Consider the following 27,980-nt stretch of genomic DNA (forward strand, 5'->3'; position numbering starts at 1 on the left):
AATACATAATTTATTTCGATAATGCCCATGCCTGCTTGTATTAATTACGTAAATAATAATCTGTTAACGATTAGCCAATACTAGGAATACACTTAGATATTCGTACGTGAAAATGATCAACTGTAGGTGATTTTTGCTATTGGAGTATATAACGTTGTTTTCAATTAATTACAAGACAATTGGAACTCGCGCATTCGTATTTTTTTTTAATTTTAGCAAAAATTCTTAAATAGTTCCATTTGAACAACTCGAGATAAATGTATTGATAACTAAGACTCAAATATATTACTCGCGAATACATATACTAAAATCAAAAAACAGACCATTATTAGATTGCTTATTCGTTCGTTTGAAGCCTTAATATATCATAATTAGATCGAGAATAGTTTTATAAACTTGAATTTATGTAACTTACGACAACCCAAGAATAATTGATTTCATCTGTCGAAGGACTACATTGAAATATATTGAAACGTCCATCGATCTTTCGTAAAATTTTGATCTCATAATCAGTCTACTTCGCGTGCTCGTATTTCCCATAAATGAATCAAATCTGCAATATGTACTAGTTTACGCATTTAAATCCCTGGTAAATTCTAATAGTACCAATTACAGTTCAGTTACAACAACAACAGTCTTTACTCGATATATGTACCAAATATCTAGCCGATAAAAGTCCCAGAACTACCCCCACTGCCGCGGGGTATACCCCGTGAGAGGCCAAGAAGCTTCGCTGTCCTCTCGTACGTTCGGCAGTGTATCAAAGAATAGTATCTGCTAGCCAATATATATCCCTGTGTAGACCCGTGTTGGCATATATCGAGTAAACACTGTATCTCTCAGAAAGTTGGTACGATACATACTAAACAATTAAAGAGCTCAGGGCAACAAACGGTCAGATCGATTTAGACATGACTACCAACTTAGATTTTCTAATCGTTCGGAGCAACAAACAGTCAGAGCGACTGTAAACATTCGGGACACTTTATAAGTGTTCGTTTGTGGTCCAGAATTTGTGCGTTATTCGACATTCGCGACAAGTAAAGATAGTCATACGAGTACAGCACACAGAAACGATCGGACTGTATTCGCGAAAAATGGAAAAAGACAGTGAATGTGTTGATAACAGTGTCAAAGTAAGAAAAAGAAAATGAAATCCGGAGAATTGGTTACGAAATAAAAAAAGAAAGAAAATTTAGAAGGACAAAGTTATACTACTGTGCGTAATAAAGAAAAATCAACAAGACAAATCGGCGATCCTTGTGAATGCAAACAACAATGTTTTAGTAAATTTACAAATGAAGAGAGACTGAAGATATTTAAAGATATTATTTTTATAATTTTTTTTCTATAATGACTATATTACATTCTGCAATAAAATTTATTCAATAGTATTACTACTAAATACATATCATCGGTACGTTAAGATTTCTGACGAAAACTGAATCGTGGCTGTGAAGATGATAGTAATAAATATAACTTCTTGTAAAAAAATGTCTAGTTATGAAATATGTTAAATAAAATATAAAATTCTGTTGAATAAAATAAATATGTCGATAATTGTTTTCTAATGCTTTTAGTCAATAAATCAAAAGTTCAAATAGTTAACCGTTTGTTGCTCTGAACGTATCTATAGGAATGACAATAAATTTTTTGGAGAATTTCATTTCGTTTGGGGTAACAAGCAGTCACAAACGTCTCATGGTATGACCGTTTGTTGCACCGAACTGTCGAAAAATTTGTTCTTTTACAATCACGTCGAAATCGAGCTGACCGTTTGTTGCCCTGAACTCTTCAATTATAATGTCCGCTTGTTCTCCCGTAAAACCTGTGCCTCGTACAGTATTAAAATGATTCCTGCTCCATGTTCAAGAAAAACCATGACGACTAGGGTTAGGGACCCAATTACTGTGCCGACATCAATTATACTTATTTTTAAAGCATAATGAATATGACAAAGAGATATAGAACATATACATATATTAACTGATTGTAAATAAAAAATGTAATATCTCTTTTTTTAATATTCATTATGCTTTAAGTATGATTAATATAGGCACAGTAATCGGTAACCCCACAGTACATACTTGGGTCACTTATCCTACAACTTAGAAATTAAATTGCGTATAGTCATGCGCAATCGGTACAATCACATCACGAAGTGATTTGCGCATAGATAAATAAAAAAGAACAATTTCAACGACCTTCGAAACACCGCTTCTGCTGTTAAATCAAAGAAAACAAATGGGAGTAGTTTCTGCATTTTATATCAAAATATAATTAATTGAGGGAACGCTACATCGGTTAAGGATTTTTTATGCTAACAAAAATCATCAGAGTACCGATCACGAGTCGGGGCAATCAAACTTTCCATTTATTACTGTTACTTTAAGCAATTATTGATTAAAGAGATCCTACACGAATACGATTTTAATGGCATGTTACAAAACGGACATATGTGAACGTATAATTTAATTTACGTAACATATATGCACAGAAATGTTCGTATTCTGTAGCAAAGCTTTTGTCCATCAGCCGAACCGATATCGAATAGTTATGACGATTCTTACACCTTCGTTAAAGTATTGATACAAGAAGCAAGAAAATAATAATCCAATCGACCAAAAGTTTGCACTGTGTAAGCCAAAACTTAATCAACAACTATTGTATTTCAACGTAAACTTCGATCAAGCGGTAAACATTGTATACACGTACGAAATATTTCAAAAAAGTAAAGCGAATATTTTATGTACTCGGAATCTTTCTGCTAATATTAACAATATTTCACCGAGTCTCTGGATTCTGCAAGACACAGCAATCTTGCGAAGATATAATTTTCTCTGCAGCGTGTCGAAATTTATGTTTCGCGTTTTTCTGTTTCACGAAAATATGGAGCAACCAATCAGAAGAAAGGGCGAGAGAGGGAAGAAAGGATAGTAGCACCAGATGAGGAGATGGAGCACGAGGGGAGAAAGTTCCCCTCTCTCTGCCAGTACCGGAGTATGCTCAACAGAGACGAAACGTGTCACGTGACCGGGCTGCGCGGCGGAAGTGTGAGGAATAACGCAGTAGATGTAGAATTTAGAATGGGGACACAAGTCTTGATCTGGCGACACTGGGAAGCATAGTCTCGCCAGAGCAAGACTTCTTCCTCCACTCTAATTTCCCCTTCTTCCGCGCTGTTCTCCCACGCTTTCGCCCTGGCCCGGTCACGTGACGCGCTGCATCTCTGCCGTGCATGCGTCACAATATCACGTGACTAACACGTTACTGACAGGGAGAGGGTAACTTTTTCTCCTCGATTCGTGCTACCTCCTCTTGTCTGACGACTATGCTGGGAAGGAAGGAAGGACAGTATTTTGCCAGAAGCATTCGTTCAGAATATCTCTGATGTGATGTGAGATGATCTATCAGAAAGTGTTAAAACGTAGAAGTTTTATATTGTAGTTAAGTGAACATATAAGCATTGATGAAATTGAAAATTTATACTTCGTAAATATATGTATCTTAATGTATGAAAACGTTCATTCCTCGAGGACTGAAGAAATAAATTTAGTACAGTCTTTACTCGATATATGTCCAAAACACAGGTCTAACCAGGGACATATATCGGCTAGGAGATACTATTCTTTGATCCACGCCGAACGTAGAAAAGGATAGCGAAGCTTCAGAGGCCTCGGCTCATGGCCCCTCACGGGGTATACCCCGTGGCAGTAGGGATAGTTCTGGAACTTTTATCGGCTAGGCATTTGGATTTTAGTCTGTTTACCAACACTGTCCATACAGTGAACGATTTAGTCGAGCGCCTCCAAGCTAGTTTTATTGGTAAGGCTTACCAATGAAAGTTAAACATTTAATTAAAGCTTACGCAGATAATCCGATTGTCGCAGCAGTTGATACGACACTCTTTAAATTATAATTTATTAAGCGTCATCAACCAGGAAGCATATACTGTTGTTCGATCGATTCCATTATATCTTACAGTTTAGAGTACGACTTTATTGCGGTATGGTTAAATTGAATAAAAAATAGAATTGTTACTTCCCACACAACTCTGTAATCATAATTTTCTACACTAATAAATTCGATATTTATATACATACATATAGCGAAATTTCGTAAATCGGTTTTTACGTTAATTTCTCATACTAACTCTTAATTTTAAAATTAATTTTTCCTAGAAGCTTCTATAAATTTTGACTGAGACCTTTAATGTTATATCTCAGTGAACAATTGATAAAAAGCAATTTTTATAACTGATTCAGCCAAACTTTGATGCAAGCGTATAAGAATTCAAGTATGTTTCTTGGTGAAATGATCTTTTAATGTAATTTTATGTGAACATGCTAGAAAGTAATATATAGACTGCGGATCTTTGCGCAAAATGAAAATTTTTTACCTGAATTGCAACGAACTGTAGTGAAATAGACATTTATTTTCTTTCTTATTATGTTTAGCAATTGAAAATAATATAATAGCATGTTTAAGTTTTTCTAATATTTTTGCTACTTGAAACTACACCTACTAATTTTTGTCATAAATGCATAAAATCCATAGTCTTGTAATATAACACGTATTATGAAGGAAAAGAATGTCAATGGAGGTTTTTGTAACTATGATCCAAGGATTACAGGCCTATACGTATTATTATGTATTCACATCCATAATATTTTTAAAGACTATTACAATCATACGCATGCATCAGTCCATTTTATATACATATGTATGTTATGAAAACAGATCTGTTAAATATGGCAATGTTTACAGTGGCAATTCAAGCTCTTAGGAACCTTTTAATTCTACACAATTTTATCACGTTACATAAAAGCATGCATAAGCATTCTACCACTACGCACTGATGCAAATTGCAGAAGTGTATCAACTTTACAATAGTATATCGTGCGATAATTCTTACTGCGACTTACACCAATCCTGATTTAACAAGGACATATGGAAATAATAGATACGCCAAATAGTTTCATACTAAATAGTATTCATACTTTGGTAATATTGTTAATGTGCGAGGGTAGTTAACTAGGTGTTTTTGTATTTTTTTATGAATTATACGATATTTTATGATTTATGTAACTCGAAGTGTATACTGAATTGGAATATGTTTATGCGATATAACTATATGAATTACTGCTGAATCTCTTAGGACAGAAAGTTTATTCATGCAATATAAAGTTTCTAAACTTACCACCACCAGAGTTCCAACAATTATCAGTCATCCCTGTTTATCCATCTGCAAAGTTGGCACTACATTATTACACTGATATCCAACTTGTTCAATTATGTCACATCACAGATGTCTCTGCCAGAAATATGCACCTTTAACGCACTTTTCATGAACTTTTTTGTAACCCGATACCGAAAACTTTTATCTTTGTCGGAATGTACTGCACCAACAAAAAACACCTGTTTTATTATAGATCTCACAACACTGTCTTGATCATAGAGTATTAAATGTAGGCGAACAACAGTGCGATTACATACTTGCAATTATATTTAAAGTTTCTTTTATAAATGGAAGATGTTTACATAGAGCTAGCGGATGATATAACACTTCGTTAAGCACATCTATAATAATACATAAGCCGTTATTTTCAATTCAGTATTTGCATATATGTGAATTTTCTGAATTTGTTTCAAATAATAAAGATAAAATTAATAAACGTTTCTCGCTTCGTGCTAATGACATTTCGTGTTACATGTGTCTTCTTTATATTGAAATTGAACATTTCAACTTATTTATTATACATGTAACTCGAACTTTTTCTGTTTTAAAATAAACATAACAATAACTTGAAACAAATTTCAAAATTTTCCATTTCTAACGAAACAAATATATCTAATGATTTAAAAAAAAAATACATTTTGTTTAATACAACTGCTTAATAGGAGAAATGGAAATACATGTCACGAGTACAATATACGTATATGTATAGAGAATTTTTTAGAAAATATTAATACCTGCCATAAAACAACACTTTCAATTTTCTTTGTTTTCTGACTTGCAGAGTATAAATATTAAAAACAATCTTTTGTTCGAAGAAATGAACATTTATTTTTCTTATTCTTCCTTCAGTTTTGAAAATATCTTGACTAATTATCTGTTCAACGAGAGTATTTAAAAAGATGACTGTTACATTAATCCCAAGGATACAGAGAACAAACAAGAACTCATCTAAATAAGGGATGACTGGTCGGAAGATATCACGGAATGAAAATTAGTCAAAGGTAACTTGATTTCGACCGAATTTCGTAATAGCATGGCCAGCGAGGTGAGGTTATGAGAAGTGTAAATAAATAAAATTGTACACCAAAAAGGTGAATACTAAATATCCGTACTGCTGAGTAAGGTTATTTACGAGAGTCAAAGAAGATTCGAAGACACTTGAAACACGATCGTATACCTGTTGTGCGATAAAATGCCGTATCGCAAGTACAACAATCAACTGAAAACTGAAAACAGGATACAAAGCTGTATTCTCGTCGTACGGAGCAGGTCGACAAGCTTCACCTTTCGAGTTTTCTCAAAGGTGTCTAGAAAATGTCGAATTCGTTTTACGCCTTTTAGGTTACGGCTGTGTATGCAGATTCGACACGAAAGTTTCGTCTATCATAGAAAAATCGCGAGGCACTGTTTTGCGAGCGCAGAAATCAAAGATCAGACCACTCGTAAACTAGGCCTGACATCATGACAAAGACAGAAACGATCGTGATACGTGATGACGAACGGACGAGCAAACGCACGGGCAATAGGGGGTCTCTGTATTATCCGTATCTCTGTCTGTCTGTCTGTCCGTCTCCCTTTCTGTTCCGTCCTCTCTGACATGCATGCACACGCACACTCTTTCTCCCTCCCTCTTGGTTGGTTCATTCGTTCACTCGCTCGTTCGCACTGTTCTTCGGTACTTCCCTAGGTAATTCTATCTTCTTCGCACCGGCCAATACAAGGTTAAATCGTTCATCAACACGAAACGACACAAGCTACCGCGTTTGCGAATTTTGGTAGACAATCACCCAACTGCCCTAATTATTCAACGTACCTCGCAACATGCATAATAGGCACCGTCTTTCCTCCTATTTCTTGAAGTCTGTCTTTCTTTTTCCCCTATCTAGCTACCTTTCTCCCTTCTTTCTCTTTCATGACATAGCGCACTTTGCTTATTGAAAGAAAGGGGAAAAACTCATCTGGAAAATGGCCGCCGCCCGCTTGTTACCGATTTATCCCCTTCTTGCATGGCTACTCCCGATATGCACAATAATGAGCGTGAAAACAAACAATGCTAATGCTTCCTGTATTCGAACCGATAGATCCGTTATTACGATGAAAACATCGATTACGCGATACTGAAAACGTATTTTATATTTTAGACGCCGGCACACATACGTAATAATCGCACTACTTGCTACTCCGAAAGAGTATGCCGTATTAGTTTTTTTTTTTACATTCGGAAATTGTACGGCACCTTTTCCACTTATCGCGCGTACACATATGTGAAAAGCTGGAGCACAAACACTTGTTAACACCACGATTTATTCAGCAAAGGACCATCGCAACGGGAACGGAACCGTCAGCGTCTTAAAAGTCATGCAATTTTCTTTCGCACGTATTCTCGACGACAATGACGTCGCTTCACCATAGCACACGCTCGAGTTTCTGTCTCGCTCGCGTCAATAGTTCCGTTCGCCACCTTACGACTTCGGCTATTATCGGTGAACTACGATGTTTATTCGGTACATCAACTGACCAGTCATGGTTCACACTGAGATCGTTGCTGCTTGTCCTCCTCGTTTACATACTGCATTGCTACTTCCAGACGGTAGATACGGTTACCGGTGGTTATGTATTACCTTAATCATTAGACTGCGGATTTTATGCATTTATAGTAGAGACACAATCGAATAGTGCACAATGGGATAAAAATTTCAATTAGATCCGGTATAACCGTTACTTTCTTCTTTATTTCGTGCAGTTTACGAACACAATCCGTTTCTATTTCATTTTTCTTTTCGGAAATTAATTGTGAAAAGTTTGAATTTGCATACATTTATAACCTATATCTATCACTTACAACATACATAGTTATGATGCCTATACGATTGCGCGAGCAGAATAATTCTTCGTTTCTTTCGAAAGCATTCTTGTTTACAATATCTTCATTCGTTTTCTTTGGTTATCTGTCAACAGAGTTCTATTAAACTACTGTGTATATGTATGTATAGTATATATTTACATGTTACACAAATCGGACACATATGTATAGCAAATATCATAGACTAGGTAATACAATTTTGTATATTAGAAGGTTTATTTATAAAACAAATTATTTAATGAATATAGGTATATAATATGGAAAACTACAGAATATATATACATTTTTTTAAATATCTTTACATATCAGCAGTTTTAATTATCTTTATTATTTTTATTATATGCACATAATTTAAATAAAAAGGACCAAAAGTGTGTTTATCTTATACAATGTCAATATACCTAAAGTGTTTGCTATAAGCTTATATTTATGTAATTTCAAACCTCATTTACATTAAATTACATTACAAATGTAATGAATTTCATCAATTAATGAAATTAATTCCACATATATAGGAATTAAATTGAATGAAATTAAATTAAAATTAATATAAATTTTCAGTATGTTTTCTTCGAATTAGTAAATAATAAAATGATAAAAATTAAGTAAATTTTAAACAAAGACTTATGCACATTATACAGTTTATAAACGCCTTTATTTTATTATATATAATTGAAAATTTTCCTATTCAATTTTACTTTAAAATATTTTAATGCAAATAACCTTTTAACAATGGTTACACTCTCCATACATGTATAGGGTGTCCCAAAAATGTTGTACTTCCTTGAAAGGAGTGATTCCTAAGGTCCCTTGAAGTAACTTTTTCCTGTGCGAAAATGTTCTCCGCGGCTTTGTTAAGGAGTTATTAACGACAAACACAGACCAATCAGAGCGCGGATACAGCAGGCGGATTCTGATTCAGCCAATGCCAACGCCACGCTCAGCGGGAGCTGTCGCCGAGCCGGGATCCCTCTGCTATAGCCGCTCTCTAATTGGTCTGTGTTTTTCGTTAATAACTCCTTAACAAAGCCACGGAGCATATTTTCGCAAAGGAAAAAGTTTCTTCAAACGGCCTAAGGAATCGTCCATTTCAAGTAAGTACATCATTTTTGGGATAGCCTGTACAACACTTTATTACATTAAAGAACAGAAATTATTATATTGATATATTGATTACTCGGTCAACTTACTACATACTTCCCTTGTGTAGTACCCTATAACATCTTTTTAATAAAAACAATTTTAGTAAATTGCTAAATGTTTAACTACGTTTAACTATTATCATAACAAATATGTACAGAAAACGTAGGGAAGTCTTGCGTTGGAAATTTAATTTTATACTTTTAGTGTGTTGAAATATTTATTCTTAAGGGACAGCATTATTGTATATTAAATACTGTTTATAATGGAGAATAAACAAGGTTTATCAATCTTAATATAATTTTAAGAGTTATTTTGGATACATACTTTTTTAACTTAATTAATACATAATTGTAGAACTTTCTAGAATGAAAAATTATTTTTAAAATTATGCTTTGCTATGATTTTTTAAATAAATTATTGGAATTGTATGTGTTAAAAATAACATTAACATCAATAAATACGTAATTTAAGTCCGATAATGATTAGTAAATGTTCAATATAGTAGTAATTGAATTGTAATTAATTACTCGGTAGACAATTTGCTCTTGATTTGTTTTGAATTTGCCACAAAAAAAAATTTCAACCCATTTCTGCACTAGGCACGGTATTTGAGTGCAAAGTTTGCAGGCGGAATTCCATGCCAAATGAAAAACAAATTGAGACCAAACCTTGGCCTTCTTATAGAGGGCAGGTCGGTCGTACTAAGAGTAAATATTGGGCAAAATCGGAGGAAATCTTGCTGTAGCAGGGAAAGTACGCTATAATTTCAAGATCTGTAAATATTTCAATCTTAAAAAATAAATAAATCTTAAACAATTTTAATTTCGAATTCCGTTTTCCATCCTACAGAAAGATTTCCTCCGATTTTGTCCGATATTTACTCTTACTGCGACTAATCTACCCTCTGCAAGTAGGCCAAGGTTTGGTCTCGATTTACTCTCCATTGGGAATGGAATTTTGCATGCAATGAATTTTGAGCCATCTGTTTCCGCATTAGGCTCGGAATTGGTTGATAAATTTTGATGGCAAATTATATTCAAATAGGGACCACCCACATCCTGCTTCAAGCAAAATACGATTACAAACATTGATCAAGATTTGCTCGAAGCAAGTTTGGATGACTGGGTATAGCAAAATATCTTTTTAACAAACAAATATTAACTTATAAAGCATTATCTTTTACAATTTACCCATGTATAGTACACTCTTGTGTTCTAAATCATATTTTGCACATAGATTTTACATTAAAGTTAGAACTATAAAAGTGTACATAAACGTTGTATTTTACAGCATAATTAAAGTGGTACAGTCGAGTAAAACAACAGAAACAATATATAAAATTTGTTTATTAATATAACTTATAATAAGTATTATGTTTTTACATCATTCTATTGTACTCGTTTTCTTAATATATTAGATCAACATATAAACATCGTTTTCTATGATAATTACATATAAACGTCATACGAATATACAAAAAATCGTGATAGATAATGACAGAAATATTATATACAAGGTGAGGCACCTAATACAAGCCAAATGAATAACTTCTACATTTCTTGATATAGGAAGAAATTTTTCAGACAAAAGTTCTTTGGTCTTGAAGGGCCCGTTACATGGTGCACACAACTTCTTTTCAGGTGGAGGTGCTTAGAAGATTTGTAGGTCAACTTAGTTTTTTTAAATAGAGCCATATATTTTTGAACTTCTACGATTTTAGCCCTTTTGGAGACAATTTCAACGATATAGTCATTCAAAGTCATACAGGGTCATGTAAGGTCATAAACGTATAAAAGGATGAAAAACAAATGAAATCAAACTAAGTCAATTCAAAATGCAAACAAAGTGCTTCAATCTAAAATAATCTGCTACAATAGATGCAAAAAAGTACCTGTGCTACTGTGTTCCTGTGGGTAGTCATCATTTTGAGCATCTGTTGTAGCAGATTATTTTGGATTTAAGCACTTTGTTTACATTTTCAATTTGATTTCATTAATAAAGCTGAAAATATCCCATCATGTCAGCATTCACAGTGAATTTATATTTTTCATCCCTTTTCCGTTTATTACCTTAAATGAGCCTGTATGACCTTGAATGACTATATCGTTGAAATTGTCTCCAAAAGGGCTAAAATCGTAGAAGTTCAAAAATATATGGCTCTATTTACAAAAACTAAGTTGACCTACAAATCTTCTAAGCACCTCTACCTGAAAAGAAGTTGTGTGCACCATGTAACGGGCCCTTCAAGACCAAAGAACTTTTGTCTGAAAAATTTCTTCCTATATCAAGAAATGTAGAAGTTATTCAGTTGGCTTGTATTAGGTACCTCACCCTGCATATGTAAATCTTCAAGAATCCCATTTATCATTATAAAATTTTCCAATAAACGATTCAAGGGATTTAAAAATTTATGTATGTTTCTTGAATGTAAGTATTATTTCCAAATTATACGAAACTGAATGTTTTTCATTGAAATAAATTGTAACAACTGTAATTAAACATTTTATAATATGTAATAAATTAGAAATAAAATTAGGCAACTATTATATTTATATAACCCCTTTTACTAGCCTATAAAATAAAGCTATTCCATTCTTTTTACGTTGAAATAAATATTTGACACAATTTAATAACATTAACAAAAAATACGTGCAAATGTGGGAGAGTATTTTAAATATGTATACGCGAATCCAATAATATTAAATAGTTTTAATCCAATAATATCAAAGGATTACTTTCATTGATATCAATAATATCAATAAATAATAGAAAAAATATTAGAGTAAATAATATAGAATAAACACAAATAGGACATATTCATTAACATTTGTAATAGTAATAAATCAAAAGTAAATAACAATAGAGTATATCTGAAATAAAAGTACGTCATCAACACATGAATAGAACCCTGTTTTATAGCAAGATTATAAGTAATAAGAATTAACTTTTATTCTACACATTTTTAATACCCTTATACAAATTGGTATGGTTTACTATATCATTTATGAGAAATGCCTGATCGATATATCCAAAGTATATAGTAAGTAATCATGACTAGTATAACACAATTTTATAACGTAAAGTCTCAAAACTGATAAATAGAAATTAAATATTTCTGCAAGAACGTAACTTGCATGATTTTATTTTCGATTCTACTATAAATTATAAGACTTATGTCAATTAGTTTGGTGTACATAATCAAATAAAAATACTTATAAATCAGTATTCATTTTCATAAGTTTTTTAAAAATATTAATGATTATTAAATTACGAATGTTTATGAATTTATATTCTATAAATGCACATAACATAATAAAGTTCAAAATTCTAATAAAATTTCATACAATTTCTGTATTAGTGCGAATATAAAACCCTTTATAAACTTATTTACATTTAATGTAATTTATTTTCACATGTTAGAATCTTCATAAGCATTCGCAATCTAATAATTATACATAAAATATCACAATTATTAATTCATTTATACTTCGAAATAAATGAACACGTTTATTACATATAATTCTTACTATTTAAATAATTTTCATTATTACGTCATATAATAAACTTTTACTAAGAAATAAATTCTAATAGTAGGTAATGCATTTTAATTGCATTATAAAAATTATATCACATCGATGACAGTCCATGTTTTAAATTTAAGGCATAAACCTGCAATTTGTTGTAAAAAATGATTAATTTAGTATTTCAATGGCTCAAGAAAAAGAAATGTAGTTTTGAAAATGCATTTCCTACTTCAACCAAACATATTTTATTCTATATTAACATTTACTATTCTAGGATATTATAAATATGTTACTTGAATCTATGTTTATAGTAAATTACAAATAATACATTACAATCATTTGTTTTTTAAGTTACAAAATTTCCTTATATTACTTTAAATATTTCCTAACAAAAGAACTGCTTGAATAATATATTTGTAATATATTCTGATTTTTATGATGTAATAAGATAATTTATGCATGTTCATTAGTAATCCATATTTTAAATACATTCATTATATTAGAAGAATCCTGTTATGTAGTAAATAAACTGAATGTAGTAAATAAAATCAATATGTTAATGAACACCCAGCAAACTTCAACCCTGGAGATTCCAGGACAAGAGATGTAATTAGTCAGGTTATTAAAATCGTCAGTTGAATATAAAAAACGATTCCTGTAATAGTCGTTATACAGTTGGAAATGTGGCAAACCACAGGCAAATTAACGCTTAAAGCTTGTAACCCATAACAACCTATGTATTATTGATAGAATGGTTACAAATTAGTGTAAAACAAGGTACATTAATATCTTGCAAAAAAAGGATGTTCAAAAGTATTTTACTGGAACCTACATCTTCTTATTGAGGAAGAAAATTAAATATAGAAAAATATATTACTTTCTTAAACACAAATTAACACAATTGTAGCTGATTTAAAAGACATTGCTGCTAGTGGATTAGAGTCATAGGGTAAATCGCTGTTGTCCCATGAAAACGGAACTACAGTGTTTACTCTATATATGTCCCAAATGCCTAGTCGATAAAAGTCCCAGAACTACTATATATTCCCACTGCCGCCGGGTATACCCCGTGAGAGGCCATGAACCGAGGCCTCTAGAGCTTCGCTGTCCTTTTCTATGTTTGGCGTGGATCAAGTAATAGTATCTCCTAGCCGATATATGTCCCTGGCTTTACCCGTGTTTTGGACATATATCGAGTAAACACTGTATAAAGAAACAAAAGAAGAGTGAAGAGGTTGCTGCAGTATTCTCTCGCTGAGTATCGAATTAAATTCACCCAAAATTAATTTTTTAATTGGATCGTTTCTTTTACTTTCTGCCCATTTCAAACTTCAACCACTTTCTCCATTTAAAAAATTCAAAGATACAAGTCTCCCTTCGTTTTATGGTATTATTTTTTGTAATTGTCATTCTGTTCAGAAATATTGACAAGAAGGATTTCTTTAGGTATACATAATATATCTGAAGATCTAAGTTCCTTTGCACAGAAAACTAAAAATCCATAATAATAATCAATTTACTTCTCGATTAGCTAATATTATAAGATAAGTTTCTTAATGTGCAAGAGGCGTGTGATTCGAAAGGAAGCTAAATCCCACACAAAACGCTATGATAACGACAGATTTTACTCAAAACATTAATTAAAAAAAGGAAGGCTCTTACAAGTTTTCTAATTAATCAAAGATTTCTAAATTGTTGTCTCATGTTTTGGTCGCTGATAATTTAGTAAGGCCACTGTACTTTGAGCACCTGGTTTGTATTTTATTAAGAAATCGTGTAAATAATTTTCTGAAAGTTGTTTACATTTTTAAATGTCAGATATAAAGATATAAATAGAAATACTAAAATTTATGGATAAGGTGACCCACTTTTCTTAATTAGTCTTACGTTTATCTATAATTCAAGAGATTAATTATTCAATAAACTTTTTGTAAAAAAGATCAAGCAAGGCCCTCAAGACCTTCAACAAAGACAGTTTAACCGCAACAGCCGATGTAGTGTCTAACAATGCAATTGTTAAATATAGAATATTTAATACAGATAGCTGTACCAAAAACTAACTTTATCAATGCTCGTCAACTAGTTATGGAGGTAAGTTGCAATGTATTTAGGTCTATTAATAGGCCTATAGTGTAGTTTAGACAGTATGCTGATGTGTCGCATATCTGCTTTTACATGAAACATGTGCTAGCTCAAGATCCTGCCTGCGCAGGATATTGAAGACAGTCATCAACCATATGTGTGCAAAGTGATGACACTTTGCGACTCATTGCAACAGATATATGAAGAGTCTTATTTGAGGCATTTGCATAAATGGAAGACCTAGCAAGACACTATTTGGTCATACAAAGTCTGTAGGTAACTCAGTAATTGTGATAGGTGATGAAGTGACCACAGCAACCTCTACCATAAGAAGATAAAGTTATGAAAAATGCTTAACCGTAGTCAAATGTGAATCAAGAAGAGGAAACCAGACAACACTGAGGCTAAAAATACTTTAAAAATGTAACTGATTAGAGAAGTAGGAATACTTTGAAAAAGAAATTGTGAGTACAAACACTAAACAAAATTGAAATGATTCAGATCTTGTTTGTACATTGTGTTGTACATGACTAATAAAGGACTAGAAATATAGTAAGATCTATGTTATAACATTCAAATATTATCAAACAAGGACAAGTAGAAACATAATCACAGCATAATAAATGCTTTACTGCTAAAATTATCACACTGAATTTATTCTTCGTATGAAAATTGGGCGAAACTTCCGAAAGCCGGTCACGCACGAATTAGCTTAAAGTTTAAAGATAATCTCATTTTGTATTAGAAAGTAATGATCTAAAATTTTTTAAATCCAAACCTAATCCAGACCAAAAATTCTTCTCGCAAATATTGTTTTTATCTAAAAGGAACCTGTTTTCAGAATTTCAGCGAAATCGAAGCATAGAAGTTTTCACAATTACAGGGAGTGACAATGAAATGATAAAAACATTCTTTGCAAAATTTTGGGTTTTAAATTTCGAGTTGCCGAAAATCCTTCCCGCAAACATTGTTTTTATGTAAAATGAAGCTATTTATAAAATGTCAGCCAAATCGGACGTGACCGGTTTTTGAAAGTACAGCCAAAAATCGCAATGTGATATTGAGAAATCTACAAATTCAAATAAAAGGAAGACCTTCTTGTGTGAATCCCTGGATGAATATTGCGGCCATTTTGGTGCCAAGACTAATGCGGAAACAGATGGCTAGGTACTTCAGTGCAAAGTTTGCAGGCGAAATTCCATGTCAAATTGGCTTCGTTATAGAGGGCAGTCGCACCAAGAGCGAACTTAACCTTGTTCTAAGAGGAAACATTGCTGTAGGAGGGAAAACGGAATTAATAAATTATTGAAATATATGAAACTTAAAATTATATAATTCAGAAGTTTAAATAAAATTCACTTTCCCATTTTACAGTAAGGTTTACTCAAATTTTGCCCGATATGTACTCGTAAAGCAAGGGCTTAGTGCAACCGACCTGCCCTCTATAACGAAGCCAAATTTGGCATGGCATTTTGTCTGCAAATTTTGCACTCAAATCCCGATCCATCTGTCTCCACATTTGGCTCGGAATTTGTCTACAAGTTTTAGTGCTAAATTCATACAAAATAGGGTTCAAATTTTGCTCCAAGCAGGGTTTGGTACCAAATGGACAAGTGGTTTGCTCGCAAAGTATGATACAAACATTGGGCAAAATTTGCTCGAAACAGCATTTGGCTAACTGGGCATTTGAAAACGACAAAGTTTTCGGTGAAGGTAGCCATCCCGAAAAAGCCGGAAACCGCACGTATAGCGTTTTCAAAAATCGACAGTCCAGCAGAGACGAACGTAAACAACTGAATGGCGCCTACAACTTTTCTCGATATCAAGCAAAAAGAAGTTCGTTATACCCTCAAACTCTTCAGAACGAATTCAACTTCCACAGCAATAGTACCATACTAGATTCAGATTTGTATGCATCTCTGTCCATAGACAAGAAAAAATTACGAAGAAACGTAGACTTAACCAAACGAGGTGATTCCATATGTTCAAAACGTTCTAAACTATTTAGAACGTAAAGCTAAAAAGGAAATCACAGATTGTATTGCACTTACTCCAAACAAACCCAGTCTTGCAGCTGAGAAAAAATAGGTAACTTCAGCGCTCTCATAGAAACTGAGTCACAAAAGTAATAGGTTCTAGAAAATGAAAATATTATTACCAAAAAGAAAATCCGAAAGTAATATACAAGAGTCCCTATCAAGATACGAGCAAATTCCTAATGATAACAAAACTTCAGAATCTAGAAAACATTTTTAAGAAAAAATTTCTGGAAGCAGTTACAGCTCCTTTTCTGCATAAAAAAAGGGAAACAAATAATGTTATATTTAGAGATTCGAGAGATCCTACTTGAACTGAATTTTTTTCAGACAGAGTGAGCATAACTTTTAGAAATTATCTAGCCGATAAAAGTCCCAGAACTATCCCCACTGCCGCGGGGTATACCCCGTGGGGAGCCGCGAGTGTAAAGGTGCCTAATTGGGACAATTATTCAAGCGACACATTTTAGTATGATGTAAAGCTCATAAAGTCAGCCAACATCTATATTGAAGAGGCGGAAACAACTCTCGTGTTGGAGTTGGAAAATCTATTTTTTACATTTAGGTACTGATAAACTTGTTGATAATATTAATTCAACCATTTCTAGCACCGGATAGTCACTCTTTTCAACGTCACTATAAAAATTTGTTGTTCCTGTAAATTTAATGAAGTTATTATAGTAGTTTGTAAAAATTTTAATTCAAATTTCGTAAAAACGAAATTCTTGAGAGCTTTACAACATGAAATGTACACTATAATTTGTAACAATGTAGAAGAGGTTTAGTGTTATAGGTCACATGTTTAGTAATTTTGATACTTTGTTAATGATTTAACAAGTATATACACTTGTATATACATACAAATAGAGACGTGCAAATCATATTAAGCATATGACTTGGACATACTACAGATTTTGAGATAATTAAAAAACTATTTTCTGGTGCAAATAAACACATATTAGATATAGATATTCAATAATAATTAGAATTTTTTTAGTAAGAATGTGTTTAGTCCTTCTGTTGTGACTCATGTGTAAAGTAAACAAAAAACTTCCACAGAGCACTGATGATTAAATACTCTAATGACTAAAATACATTTTTAAAAAAGAATTGGTACAATGCATTTTATCAAATTCTTGCCAGTAACACGTACACAAATTCCTTTTGTTTTAATACTACCCTATATAATAATATGTACGTATAATAGATATTTTCTTATTTGCCGTGTATATTCGATGTCAGCAAATAGTGAGCGATTTTTCAGACTATATATTCGCATTAAAAGGGCTAATTAAATAAAATTTATTCTTCTAATTTTAAAATGAAATAATCAGAACATATTACATGTACATTATTCACAGGAAACGTTACTAGAGAGCTCATATTATTTCTTTTTCATGCTATCACATTTAATATATTAACTTGTTCAAGCTCTAATTTAAGAATACTATTCATTTTGCAATTATATTGTGTTCTCTTACCTGAACTGCTTTTTAGATGTACTCAACTTTCCTGTTTTATACATCAACATCGTACATAGCATGAATAAATTATCCTTTTTCTACCAAACCTATTTATTATTGTGGTAGATATAGTATCACTTTTTTACATATTTTAAAAAGTTTCTTCTAATCACTGTAGTAAGTGATTAAAACTTTGCTGTGTTCTATATCAATCTACAACAACTTCTAAACTTGTGTCATTAGTAGATACGTTCATCTCTTCGTCTTGCATAGTAGTTTTATCAGTCATATTTGAAAGTGTCTGATGTATATTTGAAGTTTGATTGTCAGGCTTTCCTTCTTCAACTGGTTGAACGGTGGTTAATGTACTCCACCAGTTAGAAAAAGCTCCTTTCGCTTGCGAAAGAGCACCACCTAATTCATAGAAAATATCATTAATTTATGCCAATAAGGTTTAATATATTCTTCTCTCTTTAATAAATAAAAACACAACATACCTACAGCTTTTCCTGTTGTCGCAACAGCCCTCCCAGTCGATGCCATTGCTTGGTTTAATTTTCTACCACTTTCTGTATTTTGCATTGTACTGTAATACACGTTTTATTTATTTTTACACATGCGTATGTCATTTTATTATATTATTTTGATAATGGTTGTCACTGCGGTAAGTACATTATATGAAATGGAGCTACTCACTGTGACAATCGTAATTTCATATCTTGAACTGATAATTGCCCCGCAAATGGGTGACCAGGTTCTATATTATTTATTTCTGGCTTATTAGAATTACTCCACATTTCGTAATTATTTGTAGTGCGCCAAGCAGCAATAAATGCAGAATTATAATGATCGGATTGTCGAGTATCTTGTTGCATAGATGTTCGCAACATACTCAGTAAGTACACACGAAATTGAGTTCTGATCCATTCGTCTCCACCTTCCCATCCCACACCATCCAAAAAAATATCTTTGCGAGGCTCTGCTACATGTCGAACTATATAATCAGCAAATCTAAGATCCTCCGTTGTAAGATGTAATTGTCTCCTTAATTCTGGATCTGTTGTTTCTATCCGCATATTTTCAACCTACATACATAATAATATTACACAAACACACGAATCATCCGTGTACTATGTACTTTTTACTAAATACTAAATCATTGGTATGTTAATGTGAACATACCTCTACTAATACATCAATAAGTTGTTTCTTTTGCTTAAATAAAACATTTGTAACTCCCACTATGTATCCTCTGACATTAGCATCTGCCAGGAGATCCAGATATGGTAACGATAAATATGGTAAACATAGATAACCCTTAAGAAAATGCAGATTGTTAAACAATATGTTATATATCATGTATTATACTTGCAACGGTAGTATAGTAGTACATAATTACGTACCTTTGTAAACAGATTTAAGGGTAAACCGCAAAATTCTGGATTTATATGCGCAATTTGAGTAATATTATTTGTTAAACGAGCATCTGAAAGCGCATCGTTACTTGTGTCACGTGGTAAAGTATTGTCTGTATCTGTTGCACCTAACGTAATTGTATTTACACTTTGTACTCTGTGTACATAATCATTTGGTTTTCTAGAATACACAGTATTATTTTCCTCTGCATACGACTCAGTACATTCTTGCGCAGATTCAACTTCGATAACTTTCATATTTAAGTTTTCGTTTTCATTGTTATTTTTCTGCAAGCTTAAGTTATTAAACTCATCCATGCATTTACCTTCCATGGTTTCAACAGCTTTATTATCGTTTATACAATCTGAATGTTTATTCGAATTACCATTAACATGTTCTTTCGCTGTGTCTGATATGTTATCTTTAACAGAATTGATCGAAGATACATTGTTATCAATGCTGTGAACTATATCTTCTTCATCGAATGTAGGTATAGGAGACATAGGTCTAGACGGCCTAATAAAAACAAAATAAATTCTGTAAGAAGGTACAGTTAAAAAAGAAATTCAAATGAAATGCCTAATCATTTCATAATTACCTAACATACGCAGCTTGCTGTAAACCACTTTCAATCATATATGGAAATAGTGAAAGTAACGTTAATATTGCTGCACATAATGGTTGCACTGGTGATTGGTAGAAAACTATTTTTTTTTCTAATAGAAGTAGTTTAAACAATAAAAGAACTTTGTGACGAAATTGTAAAATAAAGTCCCTTGCAGATAACCCTACAAATAATATTTTTATAATTATAGTACGAAATGCTTATTTCTACTTTGTTTCTTAATGTTTTATATTAAGAAACACATTACATATATTAAATATTATTATTCTGTAATTACCAACAAAGACTTGAGGTGGTATTTGACTTTCGCTACTCATACAGGAATTGAGATGATGATAAGTATCTTCTAATAATGATACTTTACTGAAGTCACCTTCTTCGAAATAAGCATGTGTTATCAGTGCCATTTTAACTTGAATGTGACCATACAATGGTAATGTACTTAGTACACAAACAGATTTTTGAACAGTTCCTCTCGTTATGTCAGATGTACGATTTTTCAATTTCTGAAAATTTATCGTTGTTACATTTTTAAGTAATTAATACACTTCATTTTCTCATTTTATCCGAAGGAAGGATAAAGAAAAACAAAACCTACATAGTATGTGTGTACATGTATAGTAACAGTGACATATACAATAATTTAGTAATTTCAGTAATAGTACATATAATTATAAAGAAAGTAAATTCTTATAATTCTTTTTATTAAAACGAAGATATTTTTTCTTAATAATTATATATTCTTACTTAATAAAATTATTATTTATTTGTAATGTTTGAATTACTATTTATATGTTTACCTGTGTTTTGTTACTTTGTAATACTATCAATGACCGTATGTAAGCATGATAGAATTTTGTAAGAAAATAATTCTTCTAAGAATATTTGATCTAAAAAAATGAATAATACTCAAAATATTCTTTGAACAACTCGACTGTTTGGAAAAGAGTTTCAGTAACTTAATTTTCCAACAAGGAATAAACAGTGACCATCTAAACTTTTTTTTACACTGTATAATTTCCAAGATATTCAATTCGAATATCTTCTATCCTCAATTTTAAGAACAGCTTTTATACTTTCAATATAAATGATTACAGATAGAAAAAATAAATAAATGTAATATCTACATATATAAGAGCCCTATTTATTAAAGTTTCATTGAAATCTAATAAAATGCGCATCGTAATGAAAATTTAACGATTTTTTTGTTTCATGTATAGTTAAATAAAATGAATGAAACTATACATGTATAGTTAAATGAATATATAAATTTTGGATTCAGTCCTAATGCTGAAAAAGAAAATTTGAAAATTGAAATTTGAATTTGGCACTTTAGATGTTTCCTGCTTTAATGACACATGTAACGTGTACATATTTACACGTAATATATTACACATATATATTAACATCATGTACTCCATTAGTTTTGCATCTTTAGTTTGTTACTGAAGTTGGTTTTACTTATTATAATACGTCTTGTACCGTTTAAGTTTAACACTACAACTATCGAGCACTAAAAGTATTTAATTTATATTGCTTTATAAAGATAACAAGGGTGCATTCATGGAGATTTTGTGAAATTTTTATTACATTATACACTCAAATCAATAAATTTTTTCAATAATTTCTCACAAAAAGCATCTTTATGATTTTAATAATTGAGAAATAGAAATCCCAAACCAGTCACTTTAACGGATACACCAGTTCGACATATTGAGGATCAGATATCATTATTTGGGAAATAGTGATGTAAAATATTGTAAAATATCAATATATCGAGAACTATGATAAATATCTTTTTGCGATTGAGCTTTCAACTTTTCTGGATATAAATGTAGAATTTTTAAAAAATAATGTGTATCACTCATTGAAGGATAAAATATATTTGAATATTTTTGAAACAAAGTATTCTTTTGAAAATATAAATATTGTTTCCAATTCAGTTACCAAATGTAATTATAATTTTGACAATTTTTCATCATCTTCAATCATCAGGGAAAGTTACATAGAACTGCATCTAATTTGTAAACATACCCAATTTTTTTTGCTGGTAAAAGGCTTTGATGTCTTTTTCATTCAAAGTTGAAATGATTTCGGATATAACTTTTAACAATTATTAAAACAATGTTGTAACATTCTTGTATGAAAATCTTTTTGGTCCATCAGCCTATTACTGTATCGACGCCGGATCTACTCTATAATGTTTCAAATCTGTTATTCTCCTTCTAATTAAGTTCGTTCTGTTCAAAGAAATTCAAGAAAAGCTATTCACCTTTATGCACCACTTTAACTCGTTATAGTTACATATATGTACTTCCGATCAACAAGCAAATAATGTTAACTTGAAAAAGATCATAAATTACAAAAACAAACAATTATTTTAGACATCAAAATATATTTTTTCACGAATTTAATAAAATTGTAACTAACAAAAAACAATTGACTATTTCAAAAAAGCTGGTAGAACAATTTTTATTACAGAAATTAAGAAATACAAAGGGACAAACCTTTTAGCGAAGTAACAAACTTTTTCCTGTATTATTAACTTAGAAAATATGAGGATCAAGTTTCATGTTCTGAATAAGACTTTATATTTTCCTTTAGATCAGGCCTGCTCAACGATAGCTCACACAACAGATGTGGTTGCTTCTCCTTTTCACCTGCTCGACGAGTCAGTCTCCACCATGTCCACTCCAAGTTTTCCTTTGGCAAGAGGCCCATGACTGCTGCACTGGCAGGTTATTTACCACTACTAATATTCATGTACATGTACATGCCGAAGGAAAAGACGGAGTGGACATGGTGGAGACTGACTCGCCGAGCAGGCGAAGAGCCACCGTTGAACAGGACTGCTTTAGATCAATTTATAGTGCGTATGAAGACAAATTTGTAATCCTATGAACTATAAATTTCATATTAAATGGTTTTCAACGTACTGTATGTACAAATTTATAAAGAAGTGTGTATAATTTTTTTATGATCCACCTTGGAATTACATATGTATATTTTTAAGATTTCAAACATAATGCAAACATGGAAATAGAAAATTGGGAAATGTTTTTTCAAAGTGGAATATTTTCCACTATAATGTCACTTTCATAATAAAAAGGATTATAAGCTGATATATATTGTATAAACTGGATAGGGAACAACTTTTTGAATTTCCGAATTAATGCAATTTAATGGTTTAAACTTCAATTTTCTTCAAACTAATATTTTTCAACAATTCAATCAATCCATATTGAATTCACTTAAAAATTTTAAATATTTATAGTAAGATTATCTTCAATTATGTGTTTTGGGTTTTGTATTTTCTTGATTCAAAAAAATTAATATTTTGAAGAAGTACTATTTAATTACTATAAGAAATATAATCTCTTTTTTAAACATTTTTTTCAAAATATGTTCCTCTAAATTCACATTGTTCACCTACATATAATAGAAAAATTTATAAGCTATATGTTACGAATCAAAGTTTAAACCAGAATATGTTTTTCGATAATGATTTCTTTGACTTATAAATAATACTTTCATAAGAAAACTGATCTAAATCTTATCATACCATAATTCTTATATCTGTTCAGGGTCCTCCAAAAGTTCTAAAACAATCAAATATCTTAAAAATAAAGTATTTTTAAAGAAAAAGTTTGAGACAGAAGTTTTAAGGTTTTCAATTTGTATAATTTTGAATGAAGGGGTCAAGGTCACGTTAAGGTCAATATGATTTTTTAAAATGAAACGTGCAATGGTAAAGCTGACAGTGAAACCTTTCCTTTTTTATGCATTTATAACAAAAATCAGTACGTGCAATTTAAAGCACTGAATATATTTAAAAAATTTTAGAACATCAACGTATTAGATTCAGTTTAATAAGATAATTGGACGAAGGAAGAAATTTTTATTTGGTTCCTATGTCTTGCAATCGATTCAAACATTTTTTATTTTGCATGAAGATCAGCAGCCTAATTATAACCTTTCACATGTGCACTAAGGGGAGATATGTACATAGTCTGATTTTACACTCCATGTCTGTGTGTGCGTGTGGGCAATATGGGCATATATGTGTTTGACACTTAGTATCACACTTGGTACTAGACTTGGCACACTCTGGATAATGCTAATGTTGATGGCACTACATCTTTGAAAGCTAATTTTCTTTGGACTCAGAAATTTCTATGTAAAAAATGTTGTCATCAATCAGTTTTCGAAAAGGACAAAAAATCTAATAAATAATAATTGAAGTCTAATAATATGATCATTCAATAGGATATAGTAGATTCTGGTTAACTGGGACACAATGGGACTTGATAATTTGTCCCAATTAAGCTGCTTACTGTCCCAATAGTATTGTATTCCATAATAGTTTTTGTTTCCATTCTTTGGTATCTGTTCCGATTCAATGGCGTCCCAATTAACTGGAATCCACTGTATTTAAAACCTTATATCTTTCGTCTGAAACACTTTCTTCGAAAATGCTTTACTTTCGAAATAGTTAACTGCTCCAGGAATTTTGAAGGATCCTGCATAAAGAATAAAAGATAGCTATAGTCGAGATTTAAGTAACAAGCTAAAGATACAATTCACCATTTAGCATATGTAAAATTATGATTTATTTTTAAAACTGGTTAAAAATTGATATAAACTATTTGTTATGTCCTAGAGGATACCGCATAAACGAGTAAATGCACTCGATAATTTTTAATTTGGCTTTAGATTAAAGTAAAACTAATAATTCAACTTCGAAATCAATGAAGCAGTTTTATTCAAAGGTAATAGACATAATATATTTTTAGAAAGTAAATAGATATGTATAGTATAAAAAAATTATTAATACGAGTCAGTATAACTATTTTAGTGTAGCGATATACAATTAAGATGTAATAAAAAAAACTATAGATATTTCTAATAAGTAATTTTTAATGTATTCAAGTGTTAAATTCTATTTAAAATAGAAAAAAAGTCATGGCTATTATCTACAAAATAAGTTATATTTTTAATTCATTCATATTGTTTCCCCAATTGTATTTTAATTTTCTGTAGGTTTATGGTGACTAAAATTGTAATTATTTTCTTATGTTGTTAATATTATGTAATAAAATAAATTAAAGAAAAATTGGACTATACTGAAATGTTATTCATTAAGAATTTTATTACCTCCACTGGGATTTGTCTAAAGCACGAAATACCATATATTGTGCGTTTTGTATCATTTAAGCTAGGTAAATGAAAATAAACTGTATCTTCGTCATAATTGTGAGATCCATCTGGCAAAGCAAGAGTTGGCAAATATTTCCAACCTAGTGGACATTCGTTTGGAGCCCCTGGCACCAAAGGAGGAAATGAATATTCTACCTAATAAAAAATTGTAAATATAAATTTACTATTCACTGTAATAAATTTAATATTTATTGTTTGTACATTTATGCTACATATTTAATCAGTACCTGTACAGACCAAGGAAGTAAATGTTCTTATATCGAACACAATATTGTTGCATTCTTTATGAATTCATAGTTATAGTTCATAGTTATATATATATATATATATATATATATATATATATATAATAAATAAATAAATATATATTTATTCATTTATTTATATATATTTAGCTATTTATAAATTACAACCATTAATTAAAGGATGCAGGCAATTGTAATCTTTATTAATGACATTTTGAAAAATTGTCAACATAAAAGTTTGTCATGAAATTAAACAAAATAACAATAGCGGCTTACTTGACATCCTTTTTTATGATGAAATCCGACGACAATCACATGAAGTATTGGTCCAACAGATTCTGCCATATTTTAATAATCTATCTTCGGTAAAATTTACATATGGCGTATCGTTTAGTATCCACATTAATTTAATTCCTTCATTTTAAACAGGTAAAAACATCTCTCTTTACGAGCACTCGAACTAACAATAAGCACTCGGTTTGACATGCCCTTAAAATCCACCATGTTAGTTTCAAGCTTACCAACTAATCAGTCTGTCATTTTCTAACAGAGAGGATACGAGAGTGCTCATGTCCGGGATTTTTGTGCCTCTGGTATAGTGCTGCCCTCACACTAAATCACCGACGAGATATTTAGAAAGACTGCCAGCCCCCGTGCGAGTCTCAAAGTGGGTCCCAGGCAGTCCCAGGTAGGGCTGTGCGAGTACCCGAAAATGCAAGCCGAGCTTAGCTCGGCTCGATTGTGCGAGTCGAGTCGAGTACCCGCACGCGAGTGGCTCGCAACGAAGCGAACGGCTCGAAATAAAATCAGCCGTAAAATGACATGATGCGAGTTACAGCGGGAAGATCAGCACATCGATATTATCAAGCATTTTAGTATATTGAGAATGCTAAATGTTTGCGATGTTTTCTTATATATTTTGATAGTGAAATGGATATAATGAGTAATGAGTAATGTTGATTCAGAATTTGTATAACCCTTATTGAAAATAATTATGCAATAACAACTATTTCCTAGATTTATGTAAATAACTAGATGTGATCTATAAAGAACGGTATTTTATATATTCCTTTATATTATACTCCGGTTCAGTGTACAGTCGTAAAAATGTGTTGTCGCAGAATTGTTTATAATGTTGAAAATTAACGTTAAACTTCGTTATATAGTTTTAGAAAAGAATGGATATATGTGTGCTTTATCATAAATTTTCTAGTTCAAGGTCATTTGAAGGTCATAGTGTACCACATCATTGAACTCGTCTTGACATCAGCTACAACACTGTGAAGTTAAAAATATGTGGTGCTATTTGAAAATCATCGATGACCTTCCAAAGACCTTGAAAACGACTACAATAGGAACATTTTTTTATATCACCATATTTGCCCCCTTTAAGGGCCAGTTTTCCTACGTAGCCTTGAGTCGCCACGCTCCAAACAGGAACTAGGAGAAGCTTCCTAGCGATCTTCACGCTACAAACGGCCGCTAGGAGAAGCTCAAATGACAGTGTGTGTGCCGTGTGCGTGCCGTGTGCGTGTGCCATGGTATGCCCCACACAACGCTAGATCCGCAAGAACGAAAAAGATTGCAAGGGTTCGGGAGGCGGCAAATCATTGTTCGATAATGCAAAGATGGGGCTTTCCAGGGGTGAAAAGCGTTAGATAAAAGATAAATCTAGAGCGCTCGCGAACGAACAGGTCCTACTTTTGCGTTTTCTAGGCGTAATTTGCAATATTCGGCAGAATGTAGATATAAGGACACATTTTCTTAAATAACCGGGTTCTTATTGAGAATGTTGACGGCGAGCGCTCTAGCGGTGACATATACAATGTCAATGCAACGCCTATTATATTGTATAATTACGTATTAAACAAAGGATTTGCCGCCCCAGAAAAACCATCCCACAGCTATTATTTTGCTCAAATATAATTCCGGCATTTTTCGCTACGAGCGCTGTATTCTCTTTCCGATCATTGTCGTCGTCAGCAGTCACTATGCACGAATGAGAGTCGTGCGCAACACTCACACACCGCCAGGTCGGCGTGTACGTGTACCTACGAGAATAGCAAGGGTCCGGGATGCCGCGAATTATTCCTCGATAATGCAAAGATGGGGCTCATCAGGAGTCAA

General features: G+C 31.9%; 2 protein-coding genes across 16 annotated transcripts in view; both read right to left on the minus strand.

Moving 5' to 3' along the window:
- Window positions 1-8,060, minus strand: part of Tlk (Tousled-like kinase) — a 135,586-nt gene extending 127,526 nt beyond the window's left edge. For 2 of the 15 annotated variants that reach the window (XM_076799953.1, XM_076799941.1), the window contains exons 1-2: window positions 7,053-8,060; window positions 5,201-5,580 (exon numbers count right to left, since the gene is read on the minus strand). In XM_076799953.1, the coding sequence (XP_076656068.1) occupies window positions 5,201-5,231 (31 nt within the window). In that variant the 5' untranslated portion in view covers window positions 5,232-5,580; window positions 7,053-8,060. Of the gene's footprint in view, window positions 1-5,200; window positions 5,581-5,973; window positions 6,114-6,351 lie in introns of all 15 variants that reach the window. The other 13 variants (XM_076799957.1, XM_076799959.1, XM_076799955.1 and 10 more) reach the window with 11 other exon arrangements.
- Window positions 8,061-12,176: 4,116 nt separating this feature from the next.
- LOC143360809 (late secretory pathway protein AVL9 homolog) lies at window positions 12,177-26,460 on the minus strand. Its single transcript, XM_076799964.1, has 10 exons — window positions 26,130-26,460; window positions 25,546-25,743; window positions 20,669-20,897; window positions 20,365-20,554; window positions 19,754-20,282; window positions 19,533-19,667; window positions 19,047-19,435; window positions 18,848-18,936; window positions 18,369-18,764; window positions 12,177-13,972 (listed from the first exon to the last, which is right to left on the minus strand). The coding sequence occupies exons 1-9, from the start codon at window positions 26,196-26,198 to the stop codon at window positions 18,559-18,561; spliced, it is 2,034 nt and encodes a 677-aa protein (XP_076656079.1). The 5' UTR covers window positions 26,199-26,460; the 3' UTR covers window positions 12,177-13,972; window positions 18,369-18,558.
- Window positions 26,461-27,980: the final 1,520 nt, after the last annotated feature.

Source organism: Halictus rubicundus, chromosome 14 (assembly GCF_050948215.1).
Source record: "Halictus rubicundus isolate RS-2024b chromosome 14, iyHalRubi1_principal, whole genome shotgun sequence".
NCBI classification, from domain to species: Eukaryota; Metazoa; Arthropoda; class Insecta; order Hymenoptera; family Halictidae; genus Halictus; species Halictus rubicundus.

What these genes read in the sequence shown, in the direction of transcription:
- LOC143360809 (XM_076799964.1), bottom strand. Translation starts at nt 26,198, where the DNA reads ATGGCAGAATCTGTTGGACCAATACTTCATGTGATTGTCGTCGGATTT. An exon ending in TTAGACAAATCCCAGTGGAG is followed by an intron (nt 20,898 to 25,545) that starts GTAATAAAATTC and finishes ATAAATTTTCAG; the next exon opens with AAATTGAAAAATCGTACATC. An exon ending in CAGCAAGCTGCGTATGTTAG is followed by an intron (nt 20,283 to 20,364) that starts GTAATTATGAAA and finishes TGTTTTTATTAG; the next exon opens with GCCGTCTAGACCTATGTCTC.